This window comes from Lipotes vexillifer, unplaced genomic scaffold (genome assembly GCF_000442215.2).
Source record: "Lipotes vexillifer unplaced genomic scaffold, Lipotes_vexillifer_v1.1 scaffold640, whole genome shotgun sequence".
NCBI classification, from domain to species: Eukaryota; Metazoa; Chordata; class Mammalia; order Artiodactyla; family Lipotidae; genus Lipotes; species Lipotes vexillifer.
The window spans coordinates 1254081-1273912 of NW_006773138.1; the positions used below are offsets into that span (position 1 = coordinate 1254081).

A 19832-nucleotide genomic window follows, 5' to 3' on the forward strand; every position below is an offset into this window, starting at 1 on the left:
AGGGCAGTGCTTTACTCAAGGTGACAGGGCACCTCGTTGGCAGAGCTGGGAGCAGGATTCAGATCTCTTGATTCCCAGTGCATCACTTTCCATTACATCACTGAGGGATGAGTCAGGCTTATCTCTTAAACAGGAGGCTGCTGGGTTCTGTCACCTTGGAGCTCTTGTGTCACTGACCTAGTTGATTTATCCTCTGACCAGAGCCAAAGGGCTTTTGTTGCTCATTAGTCTGATGTGAAACAAATGGAAATTGCTCATTTAGCCTTATCCTGGTAAGAGGGACAGATATTCTGATTGCTAGAACCTCAGAGTTACAAAACAATTATAACTTCATTTGATTTTCCAGAGGGAAATGAACTTCCCTAGGATCACATGGCAGTGAAGTCAAATGGAATGCAAATCTCTGGGCTCTAGGTTGAAAATACCGTCCCCTCCCTTCCTGAGACAACCTACAATATTATAAAGAAAAGAGGCAGACAAACCTGAGCTATTCCTAATTTCTACATTTATTAGTTTTGAGGCCTCAGGTGAGTTATTTTAACCTCATTAAGCCTCAGTTTTCTGATCTGTAAACTGAGGATAATCCCTTGTAGGAGCTTGAGATGGAGATGATGTACACAGTGGGCAAGCATGTGCTCAGTAAATGTTAGATTGCCTTCCCATCTAAACTTCACTATACATTTTTTTAAAAAAAGTTTATTTATTTAGGCTGCGTCAGGTCTTACTTGCAGCACACGGGATCTTCCTCGCAGCATGTGGGATCTTTGGTCACCGTGTGCGGGCTTCTCTCTAGTTGTGGTGCACAGGCTCCAGGGCATGCAGACTCTAGAGCACGCAGGCTTAGTTGCCCTGTGGCATGTGGGATCTTAGTTCCCCGACCAGGGATAGAACCCGCGTGCGTCCCCTGCATTGGAAGGTGGATTCTTAATCACTAGACCACCAGCGAAGTCCCTCACTGTACTTTTGTAAAAGATTATTTTTTCACTGCGGTATAATTTATCTATAGTGAAAGAGATCTTAAGTGTATATTTTATCAGTTTTGAAAATGCAGTCACCTATGAAACCTACACTTATATCAAGTTAAAGAACATTTCCATCTCCCCAGAAAGTTCCCCTACATTCTTTCATAGTCATTCTTCCCAGAAACCACTAATCTTATTCCTATTGCCATAGGTTAGTTTCACCTATCTAGAACAACATATAAACATCATAGAGTTATAACCTTTTGTGTCTGACTTCATTCACTTACCCTGATGTTTTACCCACATTGTTGCATGTAGCCATAGTTCATTCCTTCAGCATACTTTTGAACCCAGTAAGGGTTTTGAACCCAGTAAGGGTTAAATTATGCCTAGTACCGCTGCAAAAACATGAGAGCTAGGCAAGAGAGAAGAAAAGGAAGGTCAATGGATTAGGAATCAGGGTAGCTGGGCTCTAGTTTTGGCTCTATCAATGCATAACCTTTGAAATAATCTGTTTTGATCTTCATTTTACAGATGACTTAACTGGCCCAGGAGGGAAAGAAACTTATCCAAGGTCACTCACAGGGATAGCTCCAGGTCACTCGATTCCTGGTTGAGTACACATTACTGAGATTTTTAGAAATGGATTTTTATGTGGATCAGTAACTTTCAAGAAGGACCAAATGTCCAGGTTAAACGGGCAGTTTTCCTAGTGAAGGCCAGTGGATTTCTCAGCTTGTTAGTCCCTTTCTTCTGGCTGGGGATGCCTTGTTCCTCCACCATCGAGCCTAAAAATTGCCAGCTGTGGCAATACTCTGAAAGAGTATTTTTTAGTTGGAGAGAAAGAAATGGAATCTGGATATTCTGGCCATTCAGACAATGTAGCAACACTCAGAGACCCCAGTCCCCACTGTTCTAGGATGTAAAGTATATTTCAGGAAGGAAAGCTCTGTGAGCATGCATTGGGTTATGTCTGGAACTAGACCTGCTGACAAGGCACTACAGACAGAAGCAGCCAATGTGTCTTGTGCTTGTTTAATCTGTACTTTAATCTTCGTGCCATTTTTGTCTTCAAATGTCTGATCTCACTGGAGAATTTGAAATGATTCATTTAGTTCTTATACTCCCCCTGGAATAACTTTTATTTTCAGACATTTCAGGTTTAGAGAATCAGCTCCATGTTTAGTCAGAATAGCCAGGCTCTGAAATATGTCCAGGCTCTGGGGAATGACAATTCTTCAGGAGATAACTGCTAGAGAAGGAAAGAATCCCTCCTGCGTCCTCTGCCTGTTTTAAGTCCCTGCTGGAGCAGAGCACGGAGCCCTAGCATTCCATACAGTGGAAAAGTATATAAGGTTTCAACCTGGACTTCCTCCAGTTCTCCTCGGATTTCTAAAGTCAGCAGCCCAGGATTTGGTCTGGCAACTTTACCTGAGGGAGGAAGAGTGGGAGGAGTATCTCATTACTCATCTAGTAAAACACTTTACAGTGCACCTTTGTACTGAGCACTGGCCATATCTCCAGCCAAGGAACTTGCAGGGAAGAGCCAAATCATGAGTCTGCCCTAGGCCTAGCCAACGGTGGCACCCAGCCAACAGATCTCTCCACTCATCCCTGGCACCAGGCCTCTCTGCAGAGGTAGATGTAGAGAGTATAGGGATAGGCATGGACCACCCTAAACTCCAGGTCCATGGCTGTGGGCTACAGAGCCGAGAGACTAAAAAACCATATTAATCTAGAACACTGTGGGGAATTTGCACTGGTTAGTTTCTTTTTATAAAGCACTAAAAAAAAAAGTAAAGTAATATGTATTTACACAGTAAGTATGGTTACTTACTGTGTGTTAAGCACTGTACTAGGCACTTGATGCTTGTGAGAGAGAACAGAGCTTAGAATAGCACAGGCTTTAGAACACACACTTGGAGTCTGATGCCCAATCTGTCCTTTATTTCCTCCTCTGTAAAGGAGAGTTATTAGTGTTATGAGGATTAAATGAGATAATGTAACTCAGGACAGTGACTGAGTTAGCACAGTCAGCTAACAGCTAACTATTATTATAGCACACAATAATAATAGCAGCTAACATTTAGTGAATGCTTACTATGTGCCAGATGCTATTTATAAGCTCTTTACCAATATTGACTCATTCTTTTGGCAACCCTGTGAGGAAGATCTACATTTATTAGCTTTGATGCCTTTGAGGAAGGTATTATAACTGCATTTTCATAGAAGAAAAAACAGATCCTGAGATGTTAAGTAGTTTGCCCAAAACCACATGGCTAATAAGTGGCATAGTGGAATTTGAAAGCAGCATATCATAGGGACTGAGAGCACAGACTCTGGAACGAGATAGCCTGAGTTAAATGCTTCATACATATTAGTTATAGTAGTTCAATAAATACAACTTTTATTACCAGGTAATTATATATTACCTCTCATTTAATTCTCTTAGTGTGCCTATTAAATAGGAATTATCCCCACTTATTGATACTTGAGGAAACAGGCTTGGGTGGCAATAGAGCCCTCTTTGCCCAAACACATTCTGTGACCGTCCCAGTGTTAGCTTCCTGTCAACTGGAGTCCTTCCAATCCTGCTCCCTCCACTTAGCTGGTTTGAAAGCCATTCCTCCTGCTGAGGTCCTTCCACCCTTTCCCTTTGCTAGAATACCCTGCCCCCCATGACCTATTATTTCTATTTTAATTATACAAATTAATATATAGGTACATTTCTGTTGTAACATATTTGAATATATAAGAATACAGTCCTTACTGATGGAACTTCACACTATGACCACTTACTCACTATTATAAACAATGCTGCAATGAACATAATAGATGTTTAAGCGGATTCGTAAAAGAGGAATTGCTGTTTAAATATTTAAAACATTTGTAGATCTCACCAAATTGCCCTGAAAAGCTTTACTAACTTATGATCCCTTCAATAGTGTGAATGTGTCTGTTTCTCTCCATCCCCACCACCACTGGTCATTATAAATACTTTTAATTTTTGTCAACAGGATCATCTAATAGTACTTTTGTTTTGTTTTTTTGCGGTACGCGGGCCTGTCACTGTTGTGGCCTCTCCTGTTGCAGAGCACAGGCTCTGGACGCGCAGGCTCAGCGGCCATGGCTCACGGGCCCAGCTGCTCCGCAGCATGTGGGATCCTCCCTGCCTGGGGCACAAACCCGCGTCCCCTGCATCGGCAGGCGGACTCTCAACCACTGCGCCACCAGGGAAGCCCTACTTTTGTTTTTAAAATCTGTATTTCTCTGATTATAAGTGATGTAGAATATATTTACATTTTCCTATGTTTTGGGGGCATATTTAACTTTGTTCACTTTTCAGTTGGGCTATTTGCTTTTTCTTACTGATTTCTAGTTTTGTTTTGTTTTGTTTTGTTTTTTGCTGCACCATGCAGCATGCAGGATCTCATTTCCCCGACCAGGGATCAAACCCATGCCCCCTGCAATGGAAGCAGTGTCTTAACCACTGGACCACCAGAGAAATCCCTCTAGGGACTTTTTATTTGTTGCAGATGGTAATCCTTTCTGCTATATATGTTACAAATATGTAGAGTCTACTTCATCTTTAATGGTGTCAACTCAACTACCTCCCTTCTCTTTGAGATTCTTGCTGACAGCTGCAGTCCACACTGCTACCTCTGATGTCCCACGGCACTGGGTACACATGGCCCAACAGAGATTCATTCAGCCTTTTATACACACACACACACAATCATCCCCTTCTGCCTGAAGGCTGAAATTGGATTTTATTGTTCTTTGAACTCACATTCCTCATATCTTCTCCCCTTCTCTCTTTCTCTCCTTCCCGAATACCAACACAAAGGCTCAAAGTCGTTTTAAGGCCTACTATATTTCAGACTGTGCTTCTATATATATATATATATGCTTAAGAAATGTTACTGGGGCTTCCCTGGTGGCGCAGTGGTTGAGAGTCCGCTTGCCGATGCAGGGGACACGGGTTCGTGCCCCGGTCCGGGAGGATCCCGCATGCCGCGGAGCGGCTGGGCCCGTGAGCCATGGCCGCTGAGCCTGCGCGTCCAGAGCCTGTGCTCCGCAACGGGAGAGGCCACAACAGGGAGTGACCCACGTACTGCAAAAAAAAAAGAAATGTTACTGATGATGATGAGAGCATATGTCCCTTTGCATTCCAGTTCTATAGCAGGGGTCACCCTCCCAACTGCCTTCCCACTCCCATATGTCAGACAGAAATAGACAGGGTAATGCAGTTCCATGGAAGAAAAATGAAAAGTGGTGGCAACTGTTGTGAACTGGAAAACACATCCACCTAAAAGAGAAATTGTTAATTCAGCTCCAGCAAATCGTTAAGTAAGAATATAAGCTCCATGTTGACAGCGTCTCCACTTTTCAAAAGCTGAAAATCTGTAATGTTAAATGTACTTTTGAAATATCAAGCCAACACTGTGTTTTTTGGTTTGGGAACATGTTGAGGTCAGACTCTATCTGTTAATGCAACAGAGTCTGGCATATGAGAGGCACTCAGTATTTGTTTTCCCATTTGCCTTCTTCCTTCCATTAGACTGACTGAAACATCCAGAGCAACTGATGAAAGAGAAAGTCATTTACATCATTGTCAGGAGTTAATTAGTTGCTCTAGTGTTGTTTTGTTTCTCTCTTAAACCAGACTAAAGCAACCTAAAGGCAGAGATCATATTTTCATCATATCAATTTCCTACACAGTGCCTGGCATATGAGAAGGTCTCAGAAAAACTTGATGTTTTTGAACCAATGACTGAATAAATGAAGAACTGACTAGGTAACCAATTTACCTTTAGATTGTAAATTTACTTTAAAATTAAATGTCCATGTAATCAGCGCAGTACTTGGCGCACTGACCCAAGATGTAGCGTAGGAGAGCATCCCTTAACCCATTTCTTTGTTTTACATGGCAAATACTGGTCAATATTTAATATCGGTGACATAAGATGGGTGAGGATGTGTGGGATCTCAACATGATATGATGCTCTTTATGGCAGACATGTCCAAACCCATGGCTGCCTGGCTCTCAACCCCAGGTCCAAATACTATCCCCAAGTCTTACACTTCTTGGCCCACACTTCCACTGTGGAAGGATTTCTTTCTCCCATGATCTCTCTGGGTGCTAGTTTCTGCAGGGCCATCCTCTGGGGACAGGTGGTGTGGGGTCTCAGCGGTGGGTACTGCTTTGCTCTTTCCTCCTCTGCAGCTCCTCCCATCGCCTTGCCTGCTGTTCACTCATGCAGTCCCTAAAGGCCTGCACCTGTGGCTGGCACTGTCGCCAGTCCTGGTGCTGGGCCATGCACTCCTGCACTGCATAGTGGGAAGCAGCACAGCCAGAGCGGGAGATCAGCTGGTCCAGTGGGTCCTCTTCTTCATCTTCTTTCTTCACCTGTTGGGACCAGGTATGGCCTTGAGCTGACATCTTTAGGAGTCTCTAGAACATCAATGGAGGCAAGGTTAGAGTAGGGACATGATTATATATGACACTGTTCCTCTGTTATAAATAACATTGACCACTGCACTGTTATAGCCTATTGAAGCATATGTCTCCCCTTGAAGGTTGTAAGCTATTTGAGGACAGATACTGGGCCTGATTCACCTTGGTACCCCTAGCACTAGGCCTGGCAGAGAGCAGGCCTGCAAAATGGTCTGAACTGAACAGAATGAGATAAAGTATATGAGAATGCTTAGCACAGCACTAATAAGCTTGAATGGATGCTACTAATGGAATCTGAATTAAGTGAAGTGTTTCCTTTCTGGAGAAGCGATGTTCTTTTCTCCAATTAGCCTTATTCTACGGCTGGAGAAGAACAAAGTTTAGCACTTGGGAGAGTATCCAGATATGTGAAGAGTTTGACATATGAGAGAATGGAGAGAGTTGTGTGGCTGTAACATAGAGCATACAGGGTCCAGGGCAAGAAATGAGTCTGTGAGGTGTGAGAGTATATAACGTGAGGTGTATCTGCCCAGACTGCCTTCCTACAATCACCTGCTTCAGAACACCCAGCACAAGGTAGTATACAGAAGGGACTTAAGAAAGGTTTGAAGATAAATGACCTCAGCCTTTGTACAAATTTTACCATGACAGACTGTAAATAAGCTAAGACTACTTAATGCTTTTCCTGGGTCTCTGATTCATTCAACAAATGATCACTGAGTACCTATCATGTACCAAGCACTATGCTAGATTTGAAGATACAGGAGTGACCTAGACAGACACATTTTCTGCCTTCTCAGAGTTTACAATCTAGATAAGTAAATAGGCTGTTTACTTGTGTACAGTGTGTACAGACAGCTAAGATTGGGAACACAGTGGAGGAATACCTAATCCAGACAAGGGCAGGAACAGGCAGGGAAGGCTTCTTGGAGAAAGTGATTTCTAAACTGAGGCTTAAAGAATGAAAAGGAGTAAGTCAGAGATGTAAAGAGTATTCCTGGTCAATGCAACAGCAAGGTGGGGGTTTGAGACAGAATTTGACATGAGAGGAACTGAAAGTTCTACATGACTGGAGAACAGAGTATGAGAACAGGAAAATTAATGAAATTGGTGAGTTGAGAAAGTATCTGATCATAGGAAGGCCTCATATTAAGGTGTCCAGAGGGCAATGGGGAAGTCACAAGAAGGATTTAAGAACTCTATAGCCCTACACAAAACTCATTTGATTTAGAGGCAGTATAACCTAAGGGAGGAGGGGGAAACTGGGCTTTGCAAACAGACTTGGATTGGAAACTTAGCTTTGTCACTGACTCACTGGGTGACTTTGAGCAAATCACTTCATTATCTCTCTTGAAAAATAGAGATCAAATCTACCTCACAGGATTGTTGAAGACTAAATAAGATAATGCGTGTAAGGAGCCTGGCATGTCCAAAGATTTGGATAAGTAATAGCTCCTATGTTTTCCTCTTCCTAAATACACTGTGAGCTCTTTAAAGACAAGGGCAGGGACTTCCCTGGCGGTCCAGTGGTTAAGACTTTGCCTACCAATGCAGGGGGTGTGGGTTCTATCCCTGGTCTGGGAGCTAAGATCCCACATGCCTAGTGGCCAAAAAACCAAAACAGAAAACAGAAACAATACTGTAACAAATTCAATAAAAACTTTAAAAATGGTCCACATCAAAAAAAAAAAAAATCTAATAAATAAATAAATAAATAAAGACAAGGGCAAACCTCTTGGAACAGTGCGGTGGAAAGAACAGTGCCTTGGATCCTAAGCCAAGAAATCTGGGTTCAAATACTTTACTCACTTTACTATGCACACACCTTAGCGTGCAATCTTTTTTAACTTCCTTCTTAAGGTAATATTTAACTCTTAGAATTACTGTAAGGATTAATATCCTAATAAGTCACAAGTGAGTGCATGGGCTACAACAGGACTCAAGTAAATGCTGCCGTATTCTTTCCCCACTACAACCTAGCTTCAGTCTTCCATAGAGTAAAAAAAGGAAGACCCTCGCTCAGAGATCAAGACAGGCTAAATGGTCGGTAGCTGGTTCGCGGAAACCGGCCGGGCAGACGAAGGCACTGAAAGGACGGGAAAGCAGAGAAACCCAGGTGGCTAAGTCACCTATGGCTCCTCTGGCTCCTCTCCCACCTTCAGAAGAAGACGCATGCGCGTGCGCTGCCGCTGGGCACACCCCCAGTTGTGCCAGCTAGGCTTCACGGCGCAAGACCGCGGCACACAGTGCTCACCGAACACGCGGACAAGAGGACCCGAACGCGCGCTCCTGCACAGCTGCGTCGGCTTTGCAGGTACTTGGAACTCTTCCGACACTCCAGTCAGGAACCAGCCTCCTGTAGGAAGCGCGGGCGCACAAAGGGGCGGGGAGGGGAAGAGGATCCACCGCGTATTTTCATTGGTGGCCTCTCGGTGTAGATCCCGCCCTTCGTTCTCGACGCGGCGCCTAAGCGCGGATCCACTTCCGTGAAAGAGCGGAAGACGCGGGCTGGTGGAGGTGGGATCAAGATGGCGGTTCCTTTGAGGATTCAGAGCGACTGGGCCCAGGCTCTCAGGTGAATCTAGGTCCAGAACCGGGACGGAAGAGGCGGGTAGCGGATATTGTCTTTACGTTAAGGAGAGCCATGCCCGATCCAGGATATCCGTAGGGGTTACCTCATCAATTGTTGAGTGAACCCTGGTCTAGAAAAAGCAGTCTGAAACCCACATGGTCATTGTTTTCGTTCTCGCAAGAGCTGGGCTGAGGCCGAGGAAACACATATGCGCCGTGTGATTTCAGAGACGGAATGGGATCAATGAGTTGGAGAAAGACAGAAAAACTGGGAGGCAGGAAGACTTTTGGCCAGGTAGTCATGGTCATTTCGCAAATATTTATTGGTCCTCAGTTATTTGCAAAAGCCCCAGTACTCTCCACCACCACATTGTCTTTGAGTGTGTGATGGAGTCTTTGTATGCTCCTCGACCCCTAGTGGTATATTAGTCATATTGTACAGTTTTTTTCAGGAAACAGTGTAACGCCTACCATGTCCAGACTCTGACCTAGATAGATGCTCGGCGGAGTTCAGATGTGTACTTTAAAGTTAAGGGGTGGTTCCTGCCCTCCAAAAGGAAACAGCTTAATTGGAATGCACAGCAAATCATTCATTTATTTAACATATATTAATCATATACTGTGCAAGTTATTATGATAGGCACTAGAATGAGTACAGCAGTGCCATGAATGGCAACTATTATACTAATACGTTTTTCAAATGGAAACAATGGTGACGATGAATAAAACATAGTCTCCTGCATTTAAGAAACTTACACTTTTCTAAGTGGGCTGAAATAAAATACACATTGCTTACTACAACACAGAATGTGTAAAAGGAAGACCAGTGACATTTATTGAGGACCACCAAGTGCCTTTGAGAGAATGCAAGACCAGAATCAAGAAGTAACTTTGACCAAGATTGTGCAACTAATAAGTATTTCATGAAATTTTTTTTTTTTTTTTTTGTTGCGGGACGCAGGCCTCTCACTGTTGTGGCCTCTCCCGTTGCGGAGCACAGGCTCCAGACGCGCAGGCTCAGCGGCCATGGCTCACGGGCCCGGCCTGTGGGATCTTCCTTCCCGGACTGGGGCACAAACCCGTGTCCCCTGCATCGGTAGGCAGACTCTCAATCACTGCGCCACCAGGGAAGCCCCTTCATGAAATGTTTGATGAAATACTTGAGCTTCATTTAACCAGCAGATCTATTCGTTAAACACTTAATCCACAAATATTTCTTCAACAAATAAAATTTGTCTGTGCCTGGATGAGATGTTAGACTAGATCATGTCTAAGTGCTGTGGCCAAACTAGAAATTATATGATCTTTCTCCCTTGCATCAGTACCATCCATTTTTGATATTGAGTGAGCCTAATTAGGTTTTTGTCTCTCTTCATAGGAAGGACGAAGGGGAGGCCTGGTTGAGCTGTCACCCCCCAGGTAATGTCCTTAAATCTATATGCCTTCCCTCTAGAGAAAGGATTTACTACCCCTAGGAGAGAGCTTCCTTTCTCCTAGCCCAGAGTTCTTGCATAGTGCTAAGAGTCTTCAAATGTTCTTGACCACTCTGCTGTAATGATTCTGCAACTCCATTCTAGGGGAAGACCTTCAGATTGGTTTTCCATTTGGAAGCCACAGACTTATTCATGGAGACATTGCTGATACCTCTTAATCAGTCTCTTAGCCATATATTATTGTATTCTAAGCAGTTCTGTAGCTTCAGTTGTGACCTTCCTGATTATGATTCCTAGATCTATAGCTCTAGTTCTGACTTCTCTTCAGTTTCAAGCAGACATTGAGTAGTTGTCTGCTATGCATTTCTGCTTAAAGCTCTCACTGTCATCTTGAGTTTATCAAATCCAAAACCTGAAGCTGAGCACTTCTGTTGTCAAACAGGTTCTCCTTCTTGATTTTCTCAGTTCTTAAGTTACCACCATTCTAAGCATCAGAGTAAAACACCTGGTCACCTCACCCTGCCATTTATCATTCCCAAGGTTTATAAATTTTCCTTTGTTTTACTGATTATTTGTCATTTCAGAGACCTTTGATATCTTTTTATAATAAGATATTTTATTTCTATGAGAAATAGAGTTTTAAACAATTTTCTTTTGAGGAAATTGGTGCTGCATTGAAGAAGACAGGGTAGCTAGAAGGTTTACAAATCAAGGGTTTTTGTTTTATTTTTAAAGATGGGAACTAATTGGAGAGCAATTAAAATATAGGTTGTAGGTAGAGAAGAGAAGGACTAATGGAAAAACCATTGTCTTAGAGGAGAGAGAAGGAGATTGAATTAAGTCTAAAAGCCTAAGATGAAAGAAGGTGAGGGTAAGTGTAGATATAGATAAATGCAAAGACATGAATATGGACATGTGAGAGTATCTTATAGCCTCAGTTTTCTTTGTGATGTTGGAGGTAGGGTCAGCTTTTTCTTCGAAATAAAATATGCGCCATCTATGTTCTAGATGCTTTACATGCATTATTTCTATTCCTCAAAACCGTATCAGGTAGGTACTATTAGCATTCTAATTTTTTTTAGATAATAGCTGTATTGAAATATAATTCACATATGATAAGGTTTATCTTTTTAAAGTGTACGATGCCTTGGATTTTAGTATATTCATAGAGTTGTATGTCTGTCACCATTAATTCCATACATTTTCATCACCCCCAAAAGAAACCCTGTGCTCTTTAGCAGTCACTCCACATTTTGCCCTCCTCCTAGCTCCTAGCAACCACTAATTGACTTTCTGTTTCTATGGATTTGCCTGTTCTGGACACTTCATATAAATAGAATCATAATATGTGGCCTTTTATGTCTTTCATTTAACATAACATTTTCAAGGTTCATCCATTTTGTAGCATTCATTTGTTTTTGTGGCCAAGTAATGTTCTGTTGTAAGGATATATCACATTTTTTGTCCATTCATCAGTTGATGGACATTTGAATTGTTTCCAGTTTTTGGCTGTTATGAAGGAAGAAGGTTTTGATGGCAGGCTAGGTGTTATAAGAATTGGCTGCTCTGGGGAACAAAAGGGGCAAAAGGACTGCAAAACTGTGCAGAGTTTGGAAACTGGTAAATTGTAGTGGTGCCAGTCTGCACAGTTGTGTCCTTTTCTGTATCTGCACTCAGCAGCCTACATGTAGAAATGTAGAAGGTGAGTAGTTGGATCATTCACACTTCTGTTGTATAGACAAAATACTGAGACTGAGATCATTTCAGAGACTTTACAAATGTAGAGAGGTCATTGAGGGTGATGACAGGGGATTGGTTGAAATAATGTACCAAAAGGGCTAAACTTCATAGGATGGTTGGTGAAGTCAGGAGGGAATCATGAAATGTGACAAAAAGCAGAGTTCACTCAATCCTATTTTTGTGGCATCTTTCTGAACTAGAATTTCATGCCATTTCTCTGCAAAACCTACTTCACTAGATCTTCTCTAGTCCATACTTCTACCCTAGATTGTGAGTTACTCCATTAGTATCTTTCAACTACCAAACTGGTATATTAATTGATGCCTCCTTCCCCCTTGTTCTTTGTGACTTTTTCTTATTCTTGACACGCCCCTCCCTGACTTGGGGTTTCCTTTCCCTTATCTTTGGTCTAGTCCTATCTTTTTTCAAGATCCTACTTAAGTCCCACCCTCTCTAAGAAGCTCTCCCACTCTGCATGAATCCATGATGGTTTTTACTTCCCTCTTACTCCTAGAATGCAAGTTACTTAACTGAATAATTTGTAGCACCTTGCTAGTTTCTGAGCTCAAGGACTTCACAGTCTGGTGGGGAGGCCAGAAATGTAAACAGCGTGTTACGGGCTGTTGCAGAAGTGTATATATAAAGTGCAGAAGAAGAATAGAATGTTTTTAACTCCATTCTACCATCTACATATGTTTATGTGTAGGATAATATCTTATTTAGCCCATATCACTGCAAAAGCAGTGTCCTACTTAAGCAAATTTTCCAGTTATTGAAGCTTAACTCTTTACTCTGTATTATGTGTATATACTGTGGATAAATGCATATGTTCATGTTCATCTTCACCTTTCGTCCTGGTAGAATTCCATTTCACAGCCAGTAAAACTGAGGTTGAGACTACTCTAGTAGTTTTCTCTACAAATACTATGTTGTATCTCAAAATCTTTGTTCCTGGCTTTTAGCCCTTGAATATATTTCTTCCAAATTAGGTTTGCCTAGACTAGTGCTCTTTCTACTTCACCTCACTTTTAACACAAGTGCCTGCTTTTCTTTCATGAGCCAATTTCCTCGCATTTATACAGATGCCTGAATCGGGTCTTCAAGGAGAAAAATGTTTAATTCTTCTTATTTTTTTGAGACATGCTTTTTTGTGCTGTATAGGGAAACCAACTTTGTATGGCAGCCTGACTTGTCAAGGAATTGGCCTTGATGGCATCCCAGAGGTTACAGCTTCGGAAGGATTTATTGTGAATGAAATAAACAAGGTAGGTTTTTATGTCTTCTAGGTAGCACTGTGTCCAAAACTATGGTAGTACCTATATACGTACTTTAAATATTTATACTGTTACCTGCGTATCAGTGTCATCTCCATTTCATTTGTATAATAATCATAGTTTTTACTGCCTTTGAATGTCAAGAGTTTTCTTTTTCTTTTATATATACATATGCTTTTAGATGCAAACTTCCTCTTACTTCCCTTATACCAGTGCTGTCCAATAGATGAATGTGAGCCACATATGTAATTTTTTTTATTGAAGTATAGTTGATTTACAGTGTTTCAGGTGTACAGCAAAGTGATTCAGTTATGTATGTACATATATATTTTCTTTTTCAGATTCCTTTCCATTATAAGTTATTATAAGGTATTGAATATAGTTCCGTGTGCTATATAGTAGGTCCTTGTTTATCTATGTTATATATAGTAGTGTATCCACATGTGTAATTTAAAATTTTCTAGTAGCCACCTAAAAAAGGTAAAAAGAAACAGGTGAAATTAATTTTAATAATGCATTTTATTTAACCCAGTATATCCAAAGTATTATTTTAACCTGTAATTAATATAAAAAATTATTAGAGATAGTTTTTTTTATTAAGTCTTTGAGATCCACTGTATATTTTACACTTAGAGCAAATCTCAATTCAGACTCTAATTTTTTTTATATAAAATTTATTTATTTTTGGCTGTGTTGGGTCTTCGTTGCCATGCACAGGCTTTCTCTGGTTGTGGCGAGCAGGGGCTACTCTTCTTTGTGGTGTGTGGGTTTCTCATTGCGGTGGCTTCTCTTGTTGCAGAGCACAGGCTCTAGGTGCACGGGCTTCAGTAGTTGTGGCTCGTGGGCTCTAGAGCACAGGCCCAGTAGTTGTGGTGCATGGGCTGAGTTGCTCTGCAGCATGTGGGATCTTCCCAGACCAGGGCTTGAACCCGTGTCCCCTGCATTGGCAGGCGGATTCTTAACCACTGTGCCACGAGGGAAGTCCCAGACTCTAAATTTTTATTGGAAATACTTGATATGTGTTTAGGTTTGAAAAAATTTACAGTTGAAAACAGATTCACATATCTAAGTAGTTCCAAACGTACTTAAAAAGTTTTCCAGTAACTGAATCAAGTATGTTTTTAAACTAAATTTTAAATAACATTAAAAATTCATTTACTCATTTGCATTAGCCACATTTTAAGTGCTCAGTAGCTTTATGTGGCTAGCACCCACCATATTGTACAGTGTAGTTTTATAATGTGTCTGGGCACACCTTGGTGAAGGCCTGCATTAGTAGTACTTAATTGTTTTTCTCATTGGGCTTTGAGGTGAGTAGGTGGCCATGTAAGTTGCAGAACTCATGATCTGACTTTCCTTCCTCTTTCTTTTTTTTTAAAATTAATTAATTATTTATTTTATTTTTATTTATTTTTGTCTGCGTTGGGTCTTCGTTGCTGCGCGCAGGCTTTCTCTAGTTGCAGAGAGTGGGGGCTACTCTCTGTTGCAGTGCGCAGGCTTCTCATAGTGGTGGCCTCTCTTGTTGCGGAGCACAGGGCTCTAGGCACACAGGCTTCTGTAGTTGTGCCTCGTGGGCTCTAGAACGCAGGCTCAGTAGTTGTGGCACATGGGCTTAGTTGCTTCGCGGCATGTGGGATCTTCCTGGACCAGGGCTTGCACCTGTGTCCCCTGCACTGGCAGGTGGATTCTTAACCACTGCGCCACCAGGGAAGCCCTCCTTCCTCTTTCTGATGGCAGCAGTCAGTGTGCTCTGGTGAGATGATTCCCAAAGGGTGAAACAGCCTTTTTTGGTGTGTGTATAATTAAGCATTTTTAGTTGTAAAATATTTCAGGTGTACTGACAAGAGTAGAGAATACTTTGTTTTTTACATAAGATCTTTAGCAGATGTTCATTCATTACCCTCTGTGCAAAATAATAAGCTACATGTTATTATATATTTTATATTTGTTTTTCATGAACAGTATTTTAGAAAGTGCCAGAAGATCTGAGTCCAAGTCTTAGTTACTGTGACACTTACTAGCAATATGGTTTTGGACAAATAACTTAGTTACCTGAGCCTCAGTTTCTTCATCTATAAAACAGAGACAATATTCTACCTCATAAGCTGATTAGTGGGGAGTGAAATTGCATATGAAAGAAACTAAGATATTAAAAGTGAGTTATTGTTTATCATAACAATCCTGTGGGATTGGCATTTTAAATTTACATTTTGCAGATAAGCAAACAGATTCAGAGAGGTTAATTAACCCCTAATAATCAAAGCTAGTTAGACTATGTCAGAATTGAAACCCAGTTCTATTAACTTCAAGTATAACACCACCTTGCAAGCCTACATTTTTTCCAGGTGTTTGCCAGTATCCATCCACAGCCTGGGCGCTGACTTCCTTTCTTCCCTTTGTACTCAGGCTGTGATACAATCCTTATCTTTTCCAATATCATTACTAATTTCTGCAGTGTACTTGCTAAGTCAGACAGTAAATGCTTATGGTTGAACGTTCATTTGTTTCCTAACTGCCATGAGTCACTTTGCTGTTTGATGTTGCTACAGTGTTATATTATACAGATCTGTCATTATGCTTAAAAACCTAACTTGGAAAGATAAAAAGTTTGACTTTTAATTTTATCTTAATGTGGAATATTCACACTTCCCCCTCACACTGAATTTTGTCTGTTTTGATATCTTCTGCAGCTTTTCTTTAATATCTTTTCATTAACAGCATGATTCTCTACTGCTGGAAGGTAACAACTTTTATCTTCCTTCATAGTCTGTTTATGGTTAAAGGGTGATTTGCAGGATCAATAAGCAGGAGAAAACCACTGATTCTTGAAATCTTTTACATAATTAGCCCCAAAGAAATAGTCTTCTGAGAGCAAACCCAGTTCTTACAGAGGCTCGATCGAACACTAAGCTTTCAGAGCTCCTCATCCTTGCTTGGTATGAATATTTAGCCAGGAAAGTTTAGCTGACACTTTAGTTTCTGGTACAGGAGACAATTCCAAATCCGGGTCAGCTCTCTTGCAGCTGTATGGGCTTTGTCATGTGGTTAGAAACAAACACTCATTTAATGAAAGGCCTGCAGGCAGCCAGGCATAGATACACTGGCTAAGAAAGTACTGTTTGTATAGATAATCTAATTCTCTTTTTAAAGGAGAAGACCTGTAATAAGAATATATTGATTTTCAGTGATGAGAATAACTTTGAAACTGTTCTTTCTAATGAACTATGAGGACTGCGCTTGTTGTACATAGATTAGCCTTATAAAGAGGTTCGGAAAATCTTGATTATTGAAGGCATTTTCATTGTCCAGCAGAATTTCCAGAAACTTTCAAGTACTACTGCAGAAGAGATAACAGGTTAGGGGCCATTTGGTGAGAGCAGCTCCTCAGCTCTGTGTAGGAGATATACACTTAGGGGATGGTGTTAATATTCTGCAGATTAGAGTAAGGGATTGTTGTACTGCAAGAATCCTTGAGGCGATGTTTAACCAAGCCTTTTATACCTCTGCCTTGAAACACCAACATACTTACCCTAAATGGTTGCAGTCTGCCTTCAGCAAGTCATGTCACTTGAATCTAACATCTGGTTCTAGGTGTAATTTACTACTACGTCACTAGTGTTATCTTGCTATAGTAGCTGAAATATATGTGATAATGACTAGTCAAAACATGTGGGAAATCATAAGACAGCTATTTGGTGATGGCCAGTCTATGAACATGTATAGTCAGTTTAAGTCTTAGTTCGGAATGGGCACCACAAGCCTGACCAGGGCCTACACATTTTGTGAGTGTACCGTAATTTACTTTACCTACTTTCTTACTCTGGTAACTGTACATGTCAGTAGTCTAACAATTTTTTCTGAAAGTTCTTTTATAGGCAGCAAGTTTACTTTTAGACTAGTCTTTTCAACCCTAGGCCCGGGAGCTGGTGCTGTTTTTTCACAACGGTTGGTACTATTCCGTGCCACACTGCTGACTGAGAGTACTGGTATTAGATTTTCTTATGAAAATCAATGTTCTCTTGTTTGTCATTTGTATCTTATTGTCGGTTTGTCTTCTATGGAACAGTTTTCTTCAACATAAAAGCATAATGGCTCAGCAGTACCAAATTACATTGCAGCCCTCTGCAGTAAAAGGACTGCTGATCTGTAGGGGAGTGATAGTGTCTTGGGTTGGGGAAGGAGGATTAGGGTACACTTAAAAGGTAAGAGTGTTCTTTTGTCCTAATATTTTCTTTAAGAAGCTTTAATTCCATTGGAGTAGCTTTACTGATGGATTTCATTTTTCCTTCTCTGTTTAGAAAAGCATTCATATTTCATGTCCAAAGGAAAATGCATCTTCGAAGTTTTTGGCACCATATACTACTTTTTCCAGAATTCATACAAAGAGTGTAAGTATTCTGATAAAATGAGGAGAAAATATAATAACATGTTAATTTTTCATTTTATCTGCTGGTCTAGTGCTATAAACATATTCATAATTAATGTGTTTTTCATTTACTTTGCATTATAAGATGACACAGCTGATAAATCGTGATATGTTTGGCAAAACTGGTACTTGGGTCCACTTAGAATAAATATACAAATCCACTCACTGGTAATCTCAAATAAAGGAATTGTATGAAATTTCCTTATATATGTTTTACCAGAGCTACTTACCAGCTTTTGGATAATGATGATAGTAGTTGACGTTCGAGTAATTTGCCACTGCTCATATTTCTGTCCCTTTGCCTAACGGAAGGGACATTTTCTCAAAATTCCAAGTACAGCATACTGAGGGATAATTTTCAAAGGTCTTCGTGATAAAGCCCTTTCTACTACCATAAGCTTTTTAGAAGCAGAAATGAGAAATAGGTGAATAAACTGATTGTATTAAAGCCTACTGCTTCTTAGTGTGTGGTACATTTTCAAAAATAGCTGTTTTTATCCTTATTGCAAAACAAATACATATTTAGTGATGAAAATTTAGGAAATGTAAAAGTGAAAATCACTCATTTCTATAATCTAAAGATAACTATTGTAAGCTTTTGTTATGTAACACTCAGTAATAATCATAGTAATCTTGCCATTTGCAGCAACGTAGGTGGACTTGGAAGGCATTATGCTAAGTGAAATAAGTCAGAGAAAGACAAATACTGTATGATGTCACTTATATGTGGAATCTGAAAAATAAAACAAACTAGTGAACATAACAAAAACAGACTCACAGATATAGAGAATAAAGTAGTGGTTACCAGGGTGGGGAGGGAAATAAGGAGGGGCAAAATAGGGGTAGGGGATTAAGAGGTACAAACTGTTATGTATAAAATAAATAAGGTACAAGGATATATTGTACAATACAGGTAATATAGCCAATATTTTATAATAACTATAAATGGAATATAACCTTTAAAAAATTGTGAATCGCTATTTTGTACACCTGGAACTTATATAATATTGTATATTAATGTATCTCGACTTTAAAAAGTTAAAAAATAATAATCATAGTAGAAATAGCTGACATTTATTGATCACCTGCTATGTGCCAGCACATGCTAAGCTTTACATATCATTATTTTACTTGATCCAGTCTTTTTGCTTTAACTATTTTACCACAACAGGTTTTTACAGTACATGTTGTTTTATAAGTTATTTTTTAATTGTTTTTTTTTTTTTTTTTTTGCTGTACGCGGGCCTCTCACTGTTGTGGCCTCTCCCGTTGCGGAGCACAGGCTCCGGACGTGCAGGCTCAGTGGCCATGGCTCATGGGCCATGGCCCTGCGCCACCAGGGAAGCCCTATTTTTTAATTCTTAATAATATATTATGTACATCATTGTTTGTTTACTTTATGTGTATTATTTTAAGAGTTGCATAGTATTCCACTGTTATGACTTTACTATAATTTATTTTTCTAATCTTACATTACCAGACATTCAGTCATTTCCGATTTCGTGACTTCATATTTTGATAATATAGCTAACCCTTTTCTCACAAAGATAAGAAAAACTTAGAGTACATTTATAAAAGTATAATGTTGAGTCACAGGAAATGTACTTTATAAGGCTGTTGGTATGTTCTAACTGACTTCCACTTAACTGATTTATTGAGTCAACTGTTGCTCTACATTTCCTCTGTAAACCATTCTGACTCATGCCCACAACACATTTGCAGCTTGTAAAGTCTCTGAGGTCTGCATACTGATACTCCCAGTTAAGCTGAATGCTTACCAATGGTCAGTTACAATGCCAGTTGTATCGTTTTTGAAATTATGTTAATTAAATATATTAAACCAATAAAATATGAGTGTGAAAGGCAGAGTGACTATGTCTTTGAAAACTAAGTTGATTACTTCATAGAGACTTTTTTTTTTTTTTTTTTTTTTTTTGGGGTACGCGGGCCTCTCACTGTTGTGGCCTC

The 19832-nt window shown here is 40.3% G+C and overlaps 2 protein-coding genes across 2 annotated transcripts in view; one reads left to right on the forward strand and one right to left on the reverse strand.

Annotated features, from left to right (window-relative positions):
- Positions 1-5768: 5768 nt before the first annotated feature.
- COA4 (cytochrome c oxidase assembly factor 4 homolog) lies at positions 5769-8846 on the reverse strand. The gene is made up of 2 exons (XM_007448083.1): positions 8675-8846; positions 5769-6417 (listed from the first exon to the last, which is right to left on the reverse strand). The coding sequence occupies exon 2, from the start codon at positions 6403-6405 to the stop codon at positions 6151-6153; it is 255 nt and encodes an 84-aa protein (XP_007448145.1). The 5' UTR covers positions 6406-6417; positions 8675-8846; the 3' UTR covers positions 5769-6150.
- Positions 8847-8905: 59 nt separating this feature from the next.
- The window catches only part of PAAF1 (proteasomal ATPase associated factor 1), a 46535-nt gene continuing 35608 nt past the window's right edge, over positions 8906-19832 (forward strand). Inside the window, exons 1-4 of the mRNA XM_007448084.1 lie at positions 8906-8995; positions 10370-10410; positions 13326-13429; positions 17737-17826. Of these exons, the coding sequence (XP_007448146.1) occupies positions 8949-8995; positions 10370-10410; positions 13326-13429; positions 17737-17826 (282 nt within the window). The 5' untranslated portion in view covers positions 8906-8948. The remainder of the gene's footprint in view (positions 8996-10369; positions 10411-13325; positions 13430-17736; positions 17827-19832) is intronic.